This window comes from Cebus imitator, unplaced genomic scaffold (assembly GCF_001604975.1).
Source record: "Cebus imitator isolate Cc_AM_T3 unplaced genomic scaffold, Cebus_imitator-1.0 Scaffold63, whole genome shotgun sequence".
Lineage (NCBI taxonomy): Eukaryota > Metazoa > Chordata > Mammalia > Primates > Cebidae > Cebus > Cebus imitator.
Genome location: NW_016107378.1, coordinates 7,614,394 through 7,636,016, shown reverse-complemented (window position 1 = coordinate 7,636,016; position 21,623 = coordinate 7,614,394). Strand labels below are relative to the sequence as shown.

Below are 21,623 nucleotides of genomic sequence, written 5' to 3'. Positions count from 1 at the left end.
CGCTCTTGCTTCAGAAGGAGCTTGAAGTCAGCTCTACACCTTTGCGGGGTAAGCTACCCTCTTTCCTTTCCAGCTCCCTCTATAAGGTGAGCCCCAGCCTCCCTCAATGAGGGAGACTTTGTTCTTGGCTTTGAAGCAGAAGCTGCAGGAAAAACTCTAGCTGCTCTGGGAGGAAGAGCTGGGATCCCTCCCCTTCCTGCCTGGGGAGGCAGCAGGAACACAAGATCACCAACATTATCCAGAGCAGACATGCTCGCTCCCACTCACCTCCGTCATGTCTCCAAACGGCAGAAGCTCCAGGTCCCGATTTAGGGAGCAGCAGTGGAGCACCTGGAGGTATCTGCAAAAGATGGTGAGCTGTAAGACATAGGGGACCAGCCCTCCTGCTCATCACCCTTCCCAGTGTCAAAAGGAAGGGTCTTAATTTTAATGCTAAGAAACTTACATTTGATCTTGTGTTTAATGGTATACACTGGAGGCTTTTTTCATTTCCTTCCCTCTTTCATTTCTTTTTTTTTTTTTTGAGACATAGTCTCGCTCTATCGCTAGGCTGGAGTGCAATGGCGCCATCCCGGCTCACTGCAACTTCCGTTTTCCGGTTTCAAGCAATTCTCCTGCCTCAGCCTCCCGAGTAGCTGGGACAACAGGCACGCACCACCACGCCCGGCTAATTTTTTATATTTTTAGTAGAGACGGGGTTTCACCAACGGGGCCAGGATGGTCTCGATCTCTTGACTTCGTGATCCACCCGCCTCGGCCTCCCAAAGTGCTGGGATTACAGGTGTGAGCCACCACGCCCGGCCCATTTCTTTTAAATTAATACATGCTCTTAGTAAATATTTGACCATAACAAAAAGATGCAGTGAAAAGCAGTTCCCTTTCCCATCTTTGACCTTCATTTTTTTTTCTCAAAAGCAGCCACTATCGGCAGGCATGGTGGCTCATGCCTGTAATCCCAGTACTTTGGGAGGCAGAGGCGGGCAGATGACTTGAGGTCAGGAGTTTGAGACTAGCCTGGCCAACATGACAAAACACCGTGTTTACTAAAAATACAAAACTTAGCCGGGTGTGGTGGCATGTGCCTGTAGTACCAGCTACTTAAGAGACTGAGGCAGGAGAATCACTTAAACCCAGGAGGCGGAGTTTGCAGTGAGCAAAGATTGCGCCACTGCACTCCAGCCTGGAGACAAAGTGAGACTCCATCTTAAAAAAAAAAAAAAAAAAACTATTACAGTACCTTATGCATTTATTCAGAAATAATCTATTCATATATGGATGTGTACTGCATGTATAGGTTTATAGTGTTTTAATGGCACTGTAGTATTCCATTATAAGGTTGCACCATTAATTATATAACCAGTGCCCTAGTGATAGACATTCGAATTGTTTCTACTCCTTTGCTCCTGTGAGCAATGCGGTGTGAACATCCTTGTACATGGGTCTTTGCTTTCATGGGTGAAAATATCTACACATTAAATACCTAACAGTGGATTTGCTGAGTCAAAGGGTAGGTGCATTTTTATTTTAACAGATATTTCAAAACTTCTGTATGAGTTCTATCAGTCTCATAGAAGACCATAAAAAAGAGCAATGACAAGATGAGAGCTGGGACTTGCTCTCATTGCCCTGGAGACAATCTTATGTGGCGTGGAACAGAGCAGGAGATTAGAGACAGGGACCCAAGGGCAGGGGCAGTGGGAACTGTTCAAATAAGAGCTCACAGGCTGAACGCACTAGAAGCAGAGATGGAAAAGAGAGGCATACAAGAGATATGCAGGAGACAGACTTATTCACGATCGGCAACCAATTAGATGTGGAAGGAACCAGAGAAGGAGGCATCTAGCTTCCTGGGGTGCAAGGCTTGGCTGATGCCATTAAACTGAGTTGGGAAGAGAAACCAGGGGTATGAGGCTGGGCAGGCAGGGTGCTCATGAGTTGGTATTGGACATGATTGTGAGGTGTCCACAGGACAACTAGACAGAGACAGCCAGTTCATACACCTCCATATCTATGCTGTTACTGGAGGCAGATTGCAAAACCAAGCAAACAGTCACAGGTTAAAGTCTACCATAGTTAGAAACATAACTATAGCATTCAGGGCAGTTTTCCTGGATCCTCGACTGAACAGGCTTCACTCATGACATACAGGCTCATGTCTCGAGCAGGTTAACCCCAGGATTCTGGGGCAGGAAGAGGCCATAGAGGGAAAGAAGGGATGTGGACAAGACTTGGGAGATCCACGGGGCCACAGATTCAAACCTGTTTCCTCGATGTCGCAGAACCTCAGTGCTCACATTTGTTTTCCTTTTCACTTAGGGGCCAAGATTTTATGAATACAAATGAAGTTCTAATGTAGCAATTTTGGAGGGGGAGAGTGTATTGACTATTTTGAATCAATATAGCATAACAGTTAAGCATGAAGTTTCCGAAAGCAACTGGATTCAAATCCTGGCGCTATCACATCCCACCACCTGGGTGACTTTGGGCAAATTACTTAACCTCTTGGGACCTCAGCTGATTCATCTGGAAAATGGATATGATGGTATTTCTTTCAGAGTGGGAAGTGAATATGGTAATGTGTGTAAGTGGAGCACACAAGTATTAGCAGTTGTCAGATTACCATTCGAAGCTGGAGGTGCCCCCAGACCAGCCACACACCCCATGCTCTCCCCTTCCCCTCCCAGGAGCTTACCGGGCCTCGTCATATGAGCCTCCCATCAGGATGTTCTCCCTGATGTTCCCACTGATGATCCAGGCCTGCTGCGGGACATAGGCCAGACTTCCCTGCACCCCCACCGAGCCCTCAAGCAAGTGCATCTGCAGCAGAATGAGTCCAGCCTCAGAACCAGGTGGGCCAAGGGACAGAGCCTGCCTGGTTCAGCAGGCACAGTGCCCAGGGCCCCACTGCCCTCCGGGACCTTGGGAGCTCTCCTAGGTAAAAGGAACTTTTAACACGGCCCTGCCAGGCCCACCAGTGAGTCTCAGGGGCCAGCCATGAGAACATATGGAAGCAGCTGGAGTTAGGCCTGGCCAGGTCCTGCTTGGACTGAATCCAAGGTCTGCACTAAAGACACCCCATACTTTTTTTCCTCTTATTTGTCCCAGCCCCATTCCCTGGCTGCCAGTGCCCTCATGGTCTTCACCGTGCACACCGAAAGTTCCAGGCCATCTCTGAGCATGCCTGGGTATTATGGCTTTATTATTGTTAGGTAGGATAATGTTACCATGGTTAGGTAAGTTCTTACTTTTGGAGATCATGATGAAGTATTTAGAAGGAAAAGTGTTAAACCTATGTAATTTAAAGCATTCTACAAAATCTATGTCTATGTAGTAAGGTAAATATGCAAAAACTATCAACTGCTGCATCCAGGTGGCGGGTATCTGAATCTCTGCTGTAATGTTCTTCCTGCTTTTCTACATAAGGTCAAAAAAAACACATTAAAAACAGAGATGGACACTCATCCACAGCACCCCAACATGGGACCTCATCCTTCGTGCTCCTTTCTCTTTTGTATCCCAAAAGGTTTACTTCTGGTTTGGAGCCAAGCTTTAACAAAAAGAACAAAACTTTAAAATGCCATCTCTGTGTTTCCCTTTATTAGAAGGAAAGTGACAGGCTCATTTGCATAGGAAACTGACAAACCACTGGCCCGGTAGGGAGGTGGCCTTGCCTGGAGGCTGCTGGGCAATGCTGCTGTGATGTAGAACAGAGCTCCGACCTCAGGTGGACCTGGGACTCAGCCCTGGCTCACTCCTTACCTGCTGCATGACCTTGGACAAGTCACCTCTCCGAACCTCATGTAATCATCTGTAAATGTACTCATTGTGAGTGTGCCTTCGTTAAGGGAGGTTACCAGGGTCGAAGGGGAAAATGGAAAGCTCTTTGCACAGGACTTGGCATGTAAGTAATGAAGCTAGTTTTACTTTTTTTTTTAATGGAGTCTTTCTGCTTTGCAGTTGCAAAGAAACTGGAGAAAGGCCATCCCACATGCAGCACGTGGCTGATGTGTAGGAGAGAGCCGGTGTTGGTAACATAACTGAATCCCGAAGAGGGAACGAGTTTGGCGATGTCCATTTGGGGGAAGGAGCTGAGGGAAAAGCTGAATATAGGAAGGAAAACTTCCCCCGACGATGTGGGAAGAAGGGACAATGGGCAGAAGAAGAAGGGGAAAGAGATGGCAGCCCAGGAGGGAGTGAGACTGGGGCTCCTTGGGGAAGGGCTGGTGTGAGATGCCTGTGGGAATGTGACCAAAACTGCATAGCAGGTTTCACGGGTATTTTTAGTGATCATTATGAGGTGTGCAGTATGACCCCAAAGGATCTGGGGAATGGATTTGGGGTTTTTTTTGGAAACTGAAGAAATGGCCAGGCGTGGTGGCTAATGCCTGTAATCCCAGCACTTTGGAAGGCCGAGTCAGGTGGATCACTTGAGGACAGGATTTCAAGACCAACCTGGCCAACATGGTGAAACGCCATCTCTACCAAAAAATACAAAAATTAGCTGGGCTTGATGGTGCATGCCTGTAGTCTCAGCTACTGAGGAGGCTGAGGCACAAGAGTCACTTGAACCCTGGAGGTGGAGGTTGCAATGAGCTGAGACTGTGCCATTGCACACCAGCCTGGGCGACAGAGTGAGACTCTATGTCAAAAAGGAGAGGGGAGGGGAGGGGAGGGCAGAGGAGGGAAGAGGAGAGGAGAGGAGGCGAGAGGAGAGGAGAAGAGAGGAACTGGAGAAAAGGTGTGTGAGCCACATGTCCACACAGCAGCAGACCTCAAACTCGTATACAGGGGATGGATTGGGGGGATTCAAATCTCAAGGGCAAGGGCACCCGGCAGGCATGTGTACCCCACTGCTGGGGTACAAGTAAGACTGCCCCATCCCATCCAGCAGGCCTCCTCTCCCCAGCTTTCCTTCCTTCTCCCTGTTTCTCCCCCTTCATTTCTCCTCCGATGTCATCCTAAAAGGCACATTCATCCCACTCCTCAATGGTATGAGCTTGGCTTTATGAAATGACTTTTACACTCCTTTTTTACAGGAACCACTGCAACAGGGTATTGTACTGTGGGAGAGAGATTGGACTTGATTCCCTGTGAAATAACTTTTATGATCATATTAACTTTGAGTCGCCCTGTATCCTCACAGAGCCCAGTTAAGGACAGATCTCCAGGTGACGTAAGAGGCAGCTCGCACCAGGAGTACTGCTGCAGGGTGAGGGGAAAGGGCCACCTTGATCAGGCACCTCCCACACAGGGCAAGCACAACCCACTTGCTTAGACCCCTGTGAGGAAGAAAGCAGTGGGGGGCCCCACCCGGGGAACTGGAGCTTGGGAGGCCCTGGACTGTCTGCAGACGGACACGTATGTAGCCACAGGTTACTTACCTCACCCAGAATGGCCGACAACAGGCTGCTCTTACCACTCCCCGTGGTGCCACAGACCCCTAATATCATCCCCTGCAAGCCAAGGAGGACACACAAGTGTTGGGACAGCACAGCCCTGGCACACCCACCTGCTCAACTGTTTAGAACCCAAATCAACACACAGAAAACAAAATAACCACACACAACCCAAGACCCCTCAGACAAGCAAAGCTCCAGAGGAGCTTTGCATTCAGTCCCTGGAGGCAGGAGGGGCAACTCAAGAGGAAGAAGGTCAAACGGGATTGGCAGAGGGGAACTCAGGGGTAGGTGGCAAGAACCCTGAATTCCAGATTGGTATCTATTCTATGCAGCAATCCTGGGAAAGCCACTTAGCCTCTCTGAGCCTCAGTTTCTCCATCTGTGAAATGGGAATAAAGAAGCCAGACTCACAGAATTCATGCATGCATGCATTCATTCATTTATTCAAACATCCATTCATCCATCAAATAGTGATCTGAGTTTCCTCTGTGGACTCAGTAATGAAGAAAATACCTCACATTGAGCTTAGAATGTAAGCTGAGGGGGTGGGAAGACAGACTACATAAATAAATAAATATCAGATGGTAAGTGATGCAAGTAAAATGAAATTGGCTCTTATGACAGAGGGTTGGGGGTTGAGGCAATTTTAGATGAGTCAGCCAGGGAAGGCTTCTACAGAGCAAGTGTCAAGGCTGCCCAAGAGCTGTGAGAACTCTGGTGGGGAAGAGGTCAGAGGTACAGGTGGGGATTTGGAGGAACCTGGGCTCTAAGGGCAGTGAAAAGTCACTGAAGGGTTTAAGGAGAGTGACTTGGATTGGTTTATGTTTTAGAAAGAGCCCTCTGTCATGAACCAGTTTCATGGAAGACAATTTTTTTACAAACTGGGGATGGTGGGGAATTGGTTCCAGGATGAAACTGTTTCACCTCAGATCACCAAGAAAGATTCTCATAAGGAATCTTGCTTGCATGCAACCTGGATCCTTCACATGCACACTTCACAATAAGGTTCACGCTCCTACAAGAATCTAATGCTACCGCTGATCTGACAGAAGGCGGAGCTCAGGTGGTGATGCTCACTGGCCTGCCGCTCACCTCCTGCTGTGCAGCAGGCTGAGGACCAGAGAGGGTCTGCAGTCCAGGTGTTGGGGACCCCTGGTATAATGGATTTTGGAGGCTCAGAGAGACAGAGGGTGGGAGTTGGCTGAGAGATACAAACTACCAATGGGGTACAATGCACACTGTCAGGTGATAGGTTCACTAAAATCTCAACTTCACCACTATATAAGTCATCATCTAATCAAAACCCACTTGTACCCCAAAAGCTATTGAAATAAAAAATACATATTAATTATTTAAAAAAGGAAAATTGGCTGGGCACAGTGGCTCACGCCTGTAATCCCAGCACTTTGAGAGGCCGAGGCGGATGGATCACAATGTGAGGAGTTCAAGACCAGCCTGGCCAAGATGGTGAAACCCTGTCTCTACTAAAAACACAAAAAAATTAGCCAGGCATACTGGTACATGCCTGTAATACCAGCTACCCAGGAGGCTGAGACAGAGAATCGCATGAACCCAGGAGACACAGGTTGCAGTGAACTGAGATCGTGCCACTGCACTCCGGCCTGGGTGAAAGAGCAAGACTCCGTCTCAAATAAAAATAATAATAAAAAAGAAAAATCCCTGTCTGTTGCATGGTAAAAGGCTCATAAAAGAAGGCGAATGTGGGAGCAGAGAGGTGGATGAGGAGGTTCTGGGAGTGGCATGACAGCAGCAGGGATAGGGCAGTAGAGGGGCAATGGTGAGGGTGGTGGGTTCAGGGCAGATATGGAAGTCAAGCTAATGGATTGGATTCAAGGGAAGGAAGGAAAGGAATCAAGTGTGACTTCCAGGTCCTCAACCACTGGAAGGATGATGGTACCATCTCCCAGGAGAAGGAAGATTTGGCAAACTCATCAAAGGGGGTATCAAAACCTTGTTTCATTTTAAAAGCTTGATGGACATTTAAGAGAGATATTAAATAGGCAATTGAGTCTGGAGCCCAGAAAAGACTTCAAGGCTAGGGATAATGGCACAGAGATAGAACTTAAAGCCACAGGACTAGAGATGATCACCAAGGAAGAAAGTATAAATAGATAAGAGACGCAGATGTTGGATATTAACACTTATTACCCCTAGATATTATTTATTTGTAGACATTTGTCATATCTATAGATCAATATCTATATTCTGTATCAATTATTATTAGATATCAATATCTACATTAACAGATAACAGAGAAGAAAAGAGGAGGGGCAAACAGGAGACAGGACGAAGCTAATGTTTGTAAACATTAGGCAGAGAAAGAGCCAGATAAGGTGAATTCACAGAATACCCCAATTCAAACATAGGATAGTGCTTGGCACATATGAGGAATATAATAAATGTCAGCTTGGCCTCCTTCCCCTTCTCCTTTCTGTGTCCTTGGTCCTTCCAAGGAACAGCACACAATACTTTCATATTATTTTGGGTCTTACCTAAGCCAAAAAAATTTAGATGATAGATTAATTCACACTAAAGAATGAAAGACATCCTGTATTTGCCCACCATTAAAATTTGAATTTTAAAGGAAGAGATCTTGGAGAGGGCAGTTTTTAACCAAGGAAAAGGTGGGGCACCCGGGGAAGTTCCCAGCTTAGGCCCTGAGAATCTGGCAGCCAGCCTGCCTGCATGGCCTGGACAAGGCTACCTTGGACACTATCAGGTTGATCTTGTGCAACTCTGGGCCCAGGCTGTTCCCTTTTTCCTCTGGCCCAAGGGCATCTCTAGGCCTGGTCATCCCCTCAGAAGTGTGTCCATTTCTCTCCAGCTCAAATGCCCCATTGACGATCCCAGGGCAGGTCTGTCGCCACGACAAGGTGGCCTCCTCCAAGACCAGAGCTTTGCTGGGGTCTTGTAATGTCTGGACATAGAAAACAGGGCTTTCCTGGAAGAAGAACTTCTGTAAAGACAAAAAGAAATGGAGGGAGGAGGAATACAGTTCTTTAGTTCGGCAGGAATATGTTCCCAGCTTTACAAGCCTGCCAGTTGGTATGCTTTTGTGAATTTCTAATAAGCAGTAAGTTTGCAGCAGTACCAACAGTTAGGAAAGGCCAGTTACTGCTGGTGAAAATTCTAGATCAGTGTTTTCCAAATTTCAGACCACCAGGCCACTCTTCCATATTTGCAAACACTGCACTATCAACTGCAACTCTGCGCTCCAGAGGTTGACTAAAAGGCCTAACCTACATTAGCCTCATCCCAAGTGATGATAGCCACTCTCATAGGACTGAGGTTTTTCTAATTGAATTCTATTTATTTAATTATTTTTCATTTATTTATTTTTGAGATGGAGTCTTTCTTGCTCTATTGCCCAGGCTGGAGAGCAATGGCATGATCTTGGCTCACTGCAACCTCCACCTCCCAGGTTGAAGCAATTCTTCTGCCTTAGTCTCCCAAGTAGCTGCGACTACAGGCACCCACCAATATGCCCGGCTAATTTTTGCATTTTTAGTAGAGATGGGGTTTCACCATGTTGGTTAAGCTGGTCTCAGATGATCTGCCCGCCTCAGCTTCCCAAAGTGCTGGGCTTATAGGCATGAGCCACTGTGCCAGCCTAATTAAATTATATTGGACTGGACATAATGGCTTATGTCTGTAATCTTAGCACTTTGGGAGGCCAGGTTGGGGGACTGCTCGGGAGTCCAGCCTGGGAAACATAGTGAGACTTTCCTCTCTTAAAAAAAATTCTAATTGGCTGGGTGTAGTAGCTCACACCTGTAATCCTAGTACTTTGGGAGGCCGAGGCAGATGGACTGCCTGAGTTTAGGAGTCTGAGACCAGCCTGGGCAACATGGTGAAACCCTGTCTCTACTAAAATACAAAAAATTCACCAGGTGTAGCAGCCTGCGTCTGTAGTCCCAGCTACTAGGGAGGCTGAGGCAGGAGAACTGCTAGAACTCAGGAGGGGGAGGTTGCAGTGAGCCGAGATCATGCCACTGCACTCCAGCCTGGGCAACACAGCGAGACTCCATCTCTAAAGAAAAAAAATCTACTTATAGCTATTGAAAACAAAAAGCTCTGCTGTGCCCCACACTGGGGAAAGGATATTTGGGATCATACATTTCAAAAGGTGACCATCAGCAGGTCACTTCTCTCTGCATCTCCAGCTCCCTGTCTATAAAGCACAAGGGTTGAACTACATAAATTCTAGCAATTAAAAGAATGGGAGGGGAGTATGATCCCACCAAAGTCATGTTACATTCACATATCCCTACCTGGAGATATGCTTAAAAGATCTAGAAGGGTGCTTACTGACATTTTGGACTCTTATCCATCCTCCTGAGCCCAGATTGCGGCTTCCTCATCTCTACCCCCTCCACAGATGAAAACAGGCAAAGAAGGGGAAAACAGATGGGAGAACCCAGTGCCCCCATGGGAAGGAAGGCAGCTGCAGGAACCCTTTCACAGCTGCTGACAAGTCAGGGAAGCACACTGGGCTGGTGATAAGCACAGCACTCTTTGTGTCACTCAGACCAGCCAAGTTCATCCCAGCCTCAGGGCTTTCACACTTGTTGTTTCCTCTGCTTGGTCATCATCACTCAGCTCCAAAGTCACCTTCACAGGGGCCTTCCCTAACCAGGATCTTCCCGGGAACCCCCAGCCCTCCCCAGCATATTCCCTAGAACAAGTACGTCCAATCCTTTGGCTTCCCTGGGCCACACTGGAAGAAGAATTGTCTTGGGCCACACAGAAAATACACTAACACCAACAACAGCTGATGAGAAAAAAAGAAACTGCAAAACAAAATCTCCTAATGTTTTAAGAAAGTTCACAAATTTGTGTTGGGCCACATTCAAAGCTATCCTGGGCTGCATGTGACCTGTGAGCTGCAGGTTGGACAAACTTGCTCTAGAACATCACATTGTTTTTTTGGCATCATGGCTCTTCAGATGATCTGATCTAATCCTCTTTGATCATTTATTTACTTGTTAGTTGTCTGCTTCCAATACAAAAACATAACAGAACTCCCTGACAGCAGGGACCCCTGTTTAATGCAGTATTCTCAGTGCCTGGCTTGTAGTAAAAGTTCAATAAATATTTTTTGCATTAATGAATGAATGAGTGAATGAGTGATATAGGTCGTAGACTACATGTACATAAAAGTGGGATGACTACAAAATGACTTTTTTTCTGAGATGGAGTCTCACTCTGTCATCCAGCCTGGAATGCAGTGGCGCGATCTCAGCTCACTGCAACCTCCACCTCCCAGGTTCAAGCAATTCCCTGCCTCAGCCTACCAAGTAGCTGGGATTACAAGTACCCACCACTATGCCTGGCTAATTTTTTGTAGAGACAGGGTTTCACCATGCTAGCCAGGCTGGTCTTGAACTCCTGACCTCAGGTGATCTGCCTGCCTTGGCCTCCCAAAGTGCTGGGATTACAGGTGTGAGCCACAGTGTCCTGCCACAAAATGATTTTTAAAAATTGATTTATATTAGGGTTTTCAAACTTAGATGCCAGCTATGTAAATAAGTGAAGTGGACCATTTTTAAGATGATAAATGGTAAGTAAAATGCAGCTTCAGGGCTGGAGGTACTATAGTGTGTGGTAGACACGGCAGCAAACTTAAGCTAAATGCCTCCATCTAAACAGGGAAGCTGTCACCTCTGCTCCAGCTGCTTGTGGCCATGGGAGAATGTGGTCCAGGGTTGCCAGAACTTCTAATCATTCAAGAGAATTCAAAAATCTGGGCTTTCACATAAAATGTTCACGTTTTTCAATGCAAGCAACATCTATGGTGTTTTTCTAAAACAAAACTATCAGGGTAACTCTATGCAAACCTGGGTAAAGTCTGCAGAGCATCTGTCTGAGACCTGGTTTGGACACACTATCCTAAGATCTCCTTGGGGACTGAGACCTGACCCGATTCGTCTGTCTTCTCAGGCTGCACACCAGCCTGGACACAGGAGGTCACTGAGTTAACCAATCCCTGTCTCGACCTAGGCCTTGGCCAGGAGACGTGTTCCGGAGGAACATCACGGGGGCTGAAGGCAGAGGAGCGTCCAAGTAGGGGGCCTACAGCCAGTCCCCTGACCACCTACCTTGCACCTCTTCACCGCAGACCTGGAATTCATGAGACCTTTGACTGCAAAGGGCACAAAGAACACTGCCATCCGAAGGGGATTCAGGGAGGCCACCATGGTGAAGGCCTGGGTAAGAAGGGGAAGAGGCAGTGAGGGTCATGGTCCTTCCTGCTTCCTCCATTCCCTGGCACCCGCACCCCTGAGCTGCATCCTCAGCTTCCAACAAGCAGTTGCTTCATCCAACAGAGGCTAAACTAGCGTTTGGGGGGAGACTGGAAAAAGCTGGGAAAAGAGCCCTCTTCTTGGAGTCTTAGAGTTGAAGGCCTAGTCCCTGTTGCAGCTTAGCCACTCACACCTGTAGCTTTGGGCAGGTCGCCTCTACCACAGCCCAGTTTCCCCAACGGCACAGTGAGAAAAATCATAAAGTGTGTACAGGAATAAAGTTTGGGAAAGGCCAAGAAAACTCAAGGGAGTGAGCATTACTTCCTTTCAATGTAGCTTGATGCTGTTCTTGCTGTCAAGGTCCTACTTCTTCTTCTTTGCCTTAGATGTTTGTTTTCTTCTTACATTCAACATCTTCTTACCCTTCATGCCTAACCCATGCTGCACTGTGACTACAGCAAAACACCTTAGGCTCTCAGGACCTCAGAAAGTACCCTCCCGGAGGTGCCGTAAGAACCTTCCAATCCATGCCCATCTCTCCTCCTTTCTTCTTCTGGCTTCATCCAAAAGTGAACTCCAATGCAGTGGGAATGCCTTGGTCTAGACCTGCCTGGTATTATCTCAATGCCTTAAGTCCCTCTGAAAGTATTCCTTCTATGGCCCTCCAATACCCTCAGACTTCTGGGGGGTGTTTTCCTGGTGCATGCCTGAGCCAAGCAGAGGGGCCAGCCATCTGAGGCACACACCAACCCTTGGCTGCAAACTCTCAAGTGCTTCCCTTCTTGCTCTGGGTGCGGCCTCCTGGCCTCCCCAGCCGTATTACCACCCCTTCAAGAGCAGCACGCTGTCTTATTCTGCTCAAAGAGCTGGGATTCCTAACCCTGAAAGGCAGCTGCCACTTCTAAGGGCCAGGTTCAGACCATGAAGGGAAATACCAAAGAAGCTATACCTCTGTATTTAAAGTGCATTTCCAGGGCCTTTATTAGGGGATTAGAGGAACTTTTCAACTTCAAGATGTGATTCTGATTATCAGAATTTTAACTATAGGTACCACCTCCCCCATAACCTGATGGTTCTGCCATCCGGCTCACCCACAGGGCTATCTGAGATGTCACTTTCTCAGATGGGTTGAGATGGAAGACAGTGCCATTCTCTTGTCTGGAAAATCAAAATCAACATATAGTGTCTATTTGCAAAGCCTTCAGAGCTTTGAGGGGCATGGGCTAAAAAAGGACACATGAAAAAACTCGCGATCATGATGGGGAGAAAACAAAGCACCCCAAAGCCTTACCATTGATGCTGTGAGTTTCAACTTTAAGAATGTGTGGATGAGAATCGTGACCACTGTGGCCACTGTCGGGGTGATGAAGAAGATTGTAATGGTCAGGCTCTGGACAAGCCCACACTTCTCCACTAGTTTCCTTTCCTTCTTTCTTAGGTCTGGGAAATAAAAAAGAAATACCCAAATGCCCATCAATGATAGACTGGATAAAGAAAATGTGGCACATATACACCATGGAATACTATGCAATCATAAAAAAGGATGAGTTCATGTTCTTTGCAGGAACATGGATGAATCTGGAAACCATCATTCTCAGCAAGCTGACATAAGAACAGAAAACCAAACACCACATGTTCTCACTCATAGGTGGATGTTGAACAATGAAAATACATGGACATGGGGAGGGGAACATCACACACTGGGGTCTGTTGGGGGATAGGGGGCTAGGGGAGGGATGGTGGGGGGTGGGGAGGTTGGGGAGGGATAATACTGGGAGAAATGCCTGATGTAGGTGACAGGGGGATGGAAGCAGCAAACCACCATGGCATGTGTGTATCTATGCAACAATCCTGCATGATCTGCACATGTACTAATAATTCCTCATTTACCATGTTATGAATCCCTAAATGCAAGAATGTGAAGTTTCACTTATGCACTCACTTGCACCTGCGTTTCTAACGCTTTGGTAATTTAAACCAACATTGCACTGCAGAATTGCAGAAGGAATGAAGTTTGTTCTACTTCCATCTAGATAAAGAAAATCTAAACAATTTTAGAAGTCAATCAAACATAACAAGGTTAAAGATATCTTTCCTGGAGAATTGACTTGATGGTGTTCACGCATTTTTAAAAATAGAAAAAAATATTTCTTTTGGAACTGCTGAATCTGATCAATATGTATGAGCAATGACAACTTATTGATTATTATTGATTGCCACATTTGCTCTGGTTGAAGAATAAAAGTCTGCTTTATATACTCTGATAGTCAATCACATTGAATGTACAGAAATACTCAATGTATTTTACAGAAAATGTATATGTTAGAACACAGACTTACTGGCAAAATAAAAAGTAGCAAAATAAGATGAGATCAAAGAAGTTGGTTTTCTATGGTTCTCTAATACCTACCATTTCCATTAAAAGCCTAGAAATACTTCATTGAAAAATCACTACAAGAGGAGAAGAAATATACTAAGAAAGATGATAGAGGAAACAATTTACCAAAGGATTAACATTGACAGACAAATGTCAGGCTCTTGAATTCATATTGAGACAATGTGCCAAGTCATGCAGAATAAAAATATTATATATTCAACAATAAAAAACACTTCAGATAAAAATATTGACTGACAAAATGTAATAATTCAGAAGAAATTTAATTAAATGTTTTCATTTAAGAGAAGAGTCTGTAATCCCAGCACTTTGGGAGGCTGAGGCGGGCAGATCACAAGGTCAAGAGATCGAGACCATCCTGGCCAACATGGTGAAACCCCGTCTCTACTAAAAAAAAACACAAAAATTAGCTGGGCATGGTGGCACACGCCTGTAGTCCCAGCTACTTGGGAGGCTGAGGCAGGAGAATTGCTTGAACCCAGGAGGCAGAGGCTGCAGTGAGCCGAGATCGCACCACTGCACTCCAGCCTGGTGACAGGTGAGACTCTGTCTCAAAAAAAAAAAAAAAAAAAAGAAGAAGAAGAAAAAATAGTGTGTATTGCATAATATAGTTTACTTTTTCTCTTTCAGTGCGTATGTTCTGTTTATTTGGAAATAGTTTAGCTACTTTACAAATTGACAATAAAGCCTTGCTCAAGAGGAAAGAAAAAAGAAATACACCAAAGATAACCACGAGAACATTCTCCAAAGAGCACAGCACCATCCCCAAAGCATCAAAAAATCCCCAAGAGGTGAAAGGGGTATGGCCCACTGTGACATCACCACGTTCAGAGCAGAAAGTCAAATTTTCCATACCTTCAATTATTTTTGCAAATGGTTTCTCCCATGTGTACATTTTAATCAGCTTAATGCAAGTGAGCACTTCACTGGTCACACGGATGCGCTGGTCACTGACCTCAGATGTGTGATGCTGAGTCTTCAAAAACAATTGGGTCATGAATACCTGGAGTCAGGATACAGCAAGTTTGGAATTGATCTGCAAGGGCTTCCTTTGACAAGGGCAGGAGAGTTCAGCCTAGCATAAGTAGGGCAACTGGGTGTATTTCCAAAGAGAGGTTTTCTAATTGAAGCTCTCCAGGCCACCATGCCTTAGAGCATCCCAGGGGCCTTTCTCTCCTGAGAAAGGCTGTGGCTACTTAGAAACTAAACCGAAATGCTTCCTCTGTCTTCTGTGAACCCTAAACCCTCTAATAATTAAAATCGCCTTTCAATCAGAGTGACCACCTTCAGGAAAATACTTGATTTCAGTAATTCAGAGCACACATAATTCAAGAGTCATTTCTGTTTTGCTCAATTTTATTTCACCTGAATCTTTGGTCACAAATGTGCTTCCCTTTCCCCACTATATTGTGCTCAGACAAATGTTAAATGCTGGCTGCATTGTTACATCAGCACATTCTGGGTAGAAGAGATGGAACAAATATCTTGCACAGAGATTATCTACAAAGGAAAGTTGGTGAAGCAGATAATCTCCCATAGAAAGCTACGAGGTAGACTTTGCACATCATATTCACCTCTTAGTTACTTATTAACCAAATATTGTGGCCAGAGAATAGTTTGAGTTAGGGATTGGAGCTGAATCTTAACCACAACAGATTGAATGGTCAACAAGCATCAACATTCTCACTCAAGAGTTATCCCAGATTCCAGAGCCCTGGGACTTCCGGGGCCCACCATCAAATGGGTGGCAAAGAAAGACATTACCTCCAGTGGGAAAACCAGGAGATAGCAGAAAGTGGCTATAAGTGCAGTCTGTCCAATAATGAGGTAGGAAGAAATGCAGGAGACTATCAGTGAGGAGCAGGCAATCAGTAACAGGGGGCCATAGTACACCCCTTCAAACAGGTAGTTCAAGTCACTTGTGAAGAAGCTGATGGCCTGCAAGACAGAAAATCCACAGGCACAGGTGTCACCTCCCTGGGTACCCAGAAAGGGTGGCAGGTGGCCTCTCCATGCCCTCTCCTAGAAGGAAGGCTTGAGAGGCAGGAAGGAAGAGTAGAGACAGACACCCCAAGTTCACTGTTCTCTTCTGTCTGGCTGTGTGAGCCTCAAAAAGTTACTTTCCACTCTCAGCCTCAGTTTCTCCATCTGTAAAGCTGGAATAATTATACTTACTTTTTACGGGCTGTGTGAGATTTCAATGAAATAGACAGTATCTGTGCATACAGAATGTGCTCAATAAAAGGGATATTTTACTACAATGAATACTACTACTATTACTACTGCTACTGACACCATGCCCGAAAGAGTTAAAGAAACCGGTAACTAACAGAAATTCTTGAGTTTGTAGGATAGCAGTCACAAAAAGAAACAACTTGCTTTAAGTCCCTATGCTTGTAAGATAACAGAACTGGCTAAAACGGAAGGAACCAGTATGGCTAACTAGAGTCTGTGCAGAACCAGCTTGCTAATGTCACAGCCTAAATTTCCACCATATGTTTCATACTAACTTCCCCTGAATTTACAAATGGGACTCATGAAGAGACATGAAGAGATCACCACATACGTGCAAGGACTTTTCAGACCCCAATCACCTACTAATCTCAGAATCCACCCCCTTAAACCTTTCCTAATAAAATTACTGTCTTAAAGCCAGCACGAGGAGACAGATCTGGGCTGGACTCCTGTCTCCTTGTGAGCCAACTTGCAATAAAAAGCTTTTCTTTTCTCAAAAACCCAGTGTCAAAGTATTGGCTTCTAGCCCATCGGGCAGTGAGCCCCTTTTGCTTGGTAACACTACTAATATCTATATTCCAGAGAATTCCTTCTATTCTTCATTCGATTTTATTCATTCTACTACTAACAATAATAATAATTAAATTTTCGCCTTTTTCTTCTTTTTACTATAGATTCTTCTGCCTACTTTCCTTGTCCCACATAATTGCCTGGCTTAACGCTATATAAAAAGTAACATTTGGCCAGGCACAGGGAGGCCAAGGTGGGTGGTTCACTTGGGCCCAGGAATTTGAGACCAGCCTGAACAACATGGCCAAAACTCATCTCTACAAAAAGTAGGAAAATTAGCCGGGCATGGTGGCACATGCCTGTAGTCCCAACTACTCAGGAGGCAGAGGCTGGAGGATCACTTGAGCCAGGGAGATCAAGGTTGCAATAAGCTGTAATCAGGCCACTGCACTCCAGCCTGAGCAAGAGAGTGACTCAGTCTCAAAGCAAAAACAAAAACATGAAACCTTACATTCCAAATCAGGAAATCTTTAATGAACAATTCATTAATGTGTCTAGAATCCCTTACAAAGGGATTCAAATCCCTAAAAAAGATTTGCTTTTAACTTTCACCTAAACTCCTTCCAGTTTCCAGAACAAGCCCTAGTGGGAGCCTTTAAAACTTTTAAAAGTACATTAGGAAGTACACAGTGGTTTAGCCACTGTGAAGGACAATTTTAAAGTATCTTTTAAAGTTAACAATTCCACAAAACATGATCTGATGGTTTCACTTTTCTGTTGAGAAACAGTCACACATGTTAGATGAAACACATAAAAGGATGTTCATTACAACACTGCCTACGCCAGCCAAACGCTGGAAACATTCAAGAAGTCATTGGGAAAGGATTAAAGAAGTTCACCCCAGGCTGTGCAAAGTGGCTCATGCCTGTAATTCCAAATCTTTGGGAGGCTGAAGCAGGAAGATTGTTTGAGGCCAGGAGTTCCAGACCAGCCTGGGCAACATAGCAAGATCCCAGCTCTAAAAAAAAAAATTAAAAATTTGCCTACCATGGTGATGCATGCCTGTAGTCCTAGCTACTCAGGAGGCTTAGAGGGGAAGATTGCTGGAACCCAGGAGGTCGAGACTGCAGTGAGTTATGATGGTACCACTGCACTCCAGCCTGGGTGACAGAGTGAGAACCCGTCTCAAACAACAACAAAGTCACCCCAGAAGTAGTAGGTAATCTTGGGTGCTGGAGTTAAACTGTCCCAGACTTGTCATTTACTAGCTGTGCAACCATAGACAAGTTATTCCACCTCTCTGTGCCTCTGTCATCTGATCAGTGAAATGGGAATAATAACACAACCTGCTTTCTCATGTTGATTTGAGAATGGTGCTAGGTAATGTATATATAGCACTTTATTGGGACACGTTGAAAGTACTGTAATTATGATTCAGCATCATTGAAAAAAAAATGATGTGCTTTGGCTGGGTCCCCACCCAAATCTCATCTTGAATTGAAGCTCCCACAATTTCCATATGTTGCGGGAGTGGCCCAGTGGGAGGTAAGTGAATGAGGGGGACAGGTCGTTCCCATGCTGTTCTCATGGTAGTGAATAAGTCTCACAAGATCTGATGGTTTCATAAGGGGGAGTTTCCCTACAGAAGCTCTCTTATTCTCCGTTGTCTGCTGCCATCTAAGATGTGGCTTTTGCCTTCTGCCTTGATTGTGAGGCCTCCTCAGCCATGTGGAACTGTGAGTCCATTAATCCTCTATTCCTTTATAAATTACCAGTTCTGGGTGTCCTTATCAGCAGTGTGAAAACGGACTAATACAATTAAGGATGATCAATCTGTGCTAACTGGAAAGCTCTGGAAAGCTCAGTCACAATGAGCGGGAGGGAAGGCTACAAAGCAACACAAAGCTGTAGGATGTAAAAACTCCCCCAAAGGCTTTGTTCCACATTTTCTATTGGCAAAACCCAAGAGGAGGACACTATGTAAACATAGTACCATTTACAGAAAAATACACAAACACAAAATCCAATGTTTTCTATGGATAACTTGCATGTATACCTAAATGGGCTATTTTTTTTGTTTTTTTTATTGAGACTGGGTCTCACTATGTTGTCCAGGCTAGAGTACAGTGGCACAAACTCAGCTCCTGAAACCCATGGCTTCTTGGCTTAAGCCATCTTCCTGCCTCAGCCTCCCAAGTAGCTGGGACCACAGGCGCATGCCACCGTGTTCGGATAATTTTTTGTATTTTTGGTACAGACAGGATTTCGCTCTGTTGCCCAAGCTGGTTATGAACTACTGAGCTCAAGCGATTTGCCCAACTCGGCCTCCCAAAGTGCTAGGGTTATAGATGTGAGCTACCTCATCCAGTCAAAAATGTGCTTTAAAATGTCTGAGGGACACAAACCAAGTTGCTAATGGTACTAACCTCTGGGCATAGGGGAGGAAACTAGGCCTAAGGCAACTTCTATACTATTTTATTTTGTTTTCAAGGGGAATATATTCAGATCTTTTAAAAAAAATAATTTTAGTGCAAGAGAAAGGACAAAGAAATGTTTTTAAGTAAAAAAATTATTTAAAAATTAATGTAGGCTGGGCACGGTGGCTTATGCCTGTAATCCCAGCACTTTGGGAGGCCGAGGCGAGCGGATCACCTGAGGTCAGGACTTTGAGACCAGCCTGACCAACGTGGTGAAACCCTGTCTTAAAAAAAAAAAATGTAAAAATAAAACATAGGCTGGGGGCTGTGGCTCATGCCTGTAATCCCAGCACTTTGAGAGGCCAAGGTAGGCAGATCACCTGAGGTCAGGAGTTTGAGACCCGCCGGGCCAACACAGTAAAACCCTGTCTCTACTAAAAATACAAAAGTTAGCCAGGTGTGGTAGCACACACCTGTAGTCCCAGCTACTTGGGAGGCTGAGGCAAGAGAATCGCTTGAATCCACGAGGCAGAGGTTGCAGTGAGCTGAGATCCCGCTATTGCATTCCAGCCTGGGCAACAAAAGGGAAACTTAAAAATAAATAAATAAATTTAATTTAATTAAAACGTATTTAAGCAACAGCCTAGAAATCCTTATTACAGAAATTACTTCCATCTACACTCTCAAATGGACCGTTTTGTTTTACACTTCTATGAAAATGTTTGAGGAAACTGGGTTTTGCATACAGCAGGTGCTCAGAATATACAGAAAGGAACCAAGCTAGGCCTTAGTGCAGGGCTCCGTAGTGAGGCAGGTGAGTGCCAGGGTTGAAGACCTGGATTCTGCAGCTAGGCATTGTGTCCAAATTCAGGCTCCAGCACTTAGCAATCACATGACCTTGTACAAGTTACCTTTCCTTGCCTCCGTTTCCTCCTTTGTGACAATGGGGACAATAACAGAACCTGCCACACAAGAGGGATGTTAGAGGACTGGGCAAGCCAATGTAAGTAATGCGCTTGGAGCCATGTATGGCTAAGAGTCAGTTAGGGGTGTTTACCATGACTTTACTGAGACAAACGGGGAGATCCTTTAGCTGTCCGTCAAGTGCAGGAGGACAGTGGAGCTCAAGGCCTAACGGAAACTAACACTAGTTGTACAGCTTACACCTGTTAACCACTACCCGATGCCTACATGCTTTATATGTACAAACTCACGGAATCCTACGAGACAACAATCCTATGAGGTTGGTTCTATTATTACTCCACAGCTTCAGAGAGGCTGAACAAGTTACCTAAGGCCACAGAACCAATAAACTGGTGAACAATGATAAAAACCATGATGATTCTAATAAATACTTAATGTTTGTTAGTGCTTGCATTTCTGGAACGCTTCTACTTGATGGCAATGAATAATTCAGTGGATGTTTTTGGAACATCTGTTCTGTGTAGTTGAGGTGCTGGGCCTTTTGAGGGACAGAGTGGTGAATCTGAAATGGTTTGTGTCTTTGAAGGGGGCTCATATTAGTAAAGCAGCCAGATTTGTGCAAAAAGAACTGCAAATGCTTAGCAGGGAATGGCAGCAGAGGGTGAGGTTTGGAGATCCCGTCATGGAGGAGAGGAAAACTAAACCAGGTCTTGAAGGATGAGTGGGATTTTTAAGGGCTGAGGGTGGGAGTGACGTGAAAGTCACCAGGAGGTGGACACGTTGGGTGTATTTGGGGACGGGAGGTTAGCCCAGCCTGGGATGAAGTCAATCTAGGGCTCAAGGAAGTGACATGGAAGAGATGAGGCTGGAAAGGGGCTAATGGCAGAACACAAAGAGGTTTGGCTTAAAGGAAAGGAGACAAAGCAGTGTTGCCTTTTCCAAAAATAAAAGTATTTGTTTCAATATCAAACTAACCCACAACCCTTGAGGCAATTGATAAACCACAGAAAAATGGAGAAATTGAAATGAAATAGATGAAATCCCTGTATTCCCCATGACTATAGGTCCTAAGTTGGAGTATCTTCTTCCATTTCTGTCAATGCTTATTTGTGTTATCTTGTGGGAAAAAAAAAAAAAAAGAGAGAGAGAGAGCAAGAATGGACAGTAACAATGACCAGGTAGGCAACGATTCCTTTTTGGCAGACAAGGAAATTAAAACTCTGAGATATTACCTAGAATTGCTTTTCCTAGATTTCCCTAAGCCATCAAGTCTTCCCACACCCTCACCCTCAGGTTGGCTGAGCGGATGCACTTTCCAACTTGCTTCTACTTGAGATTTGTCTTTTTGTTCAGGGGCCTAATCCCAGCGCCTAGAACGGAATCTGGCTCAGAACAGGCCCCAGTAACTATCTGGTTTGTGTGTGCGCGCGCGCGCGTGTGTGTGTGTGTGTGTGTGTGTGTGTATGCACATGCGTGTTTG

At 45.3% G+C, this 21,623-nt stretch overlaps 1 protein-coding gene across 1 annotated transcript in view; it reads right to left on the bottom strand.

Annotated features, from left to right (window-relative positions):
* The window catches only part of ABCC11 (ATP binding cassette subfamily C member 11), a 67,024-nt gene that overhangs the window by 33,966 nt on the left and 11,435 nt on the right, over nucleotides 1-21,623 (bottom strand). Inside the window, exons 6-13 of the mRNA XM_017530181.2 lie at nucleotides 15,822-15,995; nucleotides 14,913-15,060; nucleotides 12,954-13,102; nucleotides 11,519-11,626; nucleotides 8,125-8,376; nucleotides 5,382-5,453; nucleotides 2,693-2,817; nucleotides 268-340 (exon numbers count right to left, since the gene is read on the bottom strand). Coding sequence (XP_017385670.1) covers nucleotides 268-340; nucleotides 2,693-2,817; nucleotides 5,382-5,453; nucleotides 8,125-8,376; nucleotides 11,519-11,626; nucleotides 12,954-13,102; nucleotides 14,913-15,060; nucleotides 15,822-15,995 — 1,101 coding nt within the window. The remainder of the gene's footprint in view (nucleotides 1-267; nucleotides 341-2,692; nucleotides 2,818-5,381; nucleotides 5,454-8,124; nucleotides 8,377-11,518; nucleotides 11,627-12,953; nucleotides 13,103-14,912; nucleotides 15,061-15,821; nucleotides 15,996-21,623) is intronic.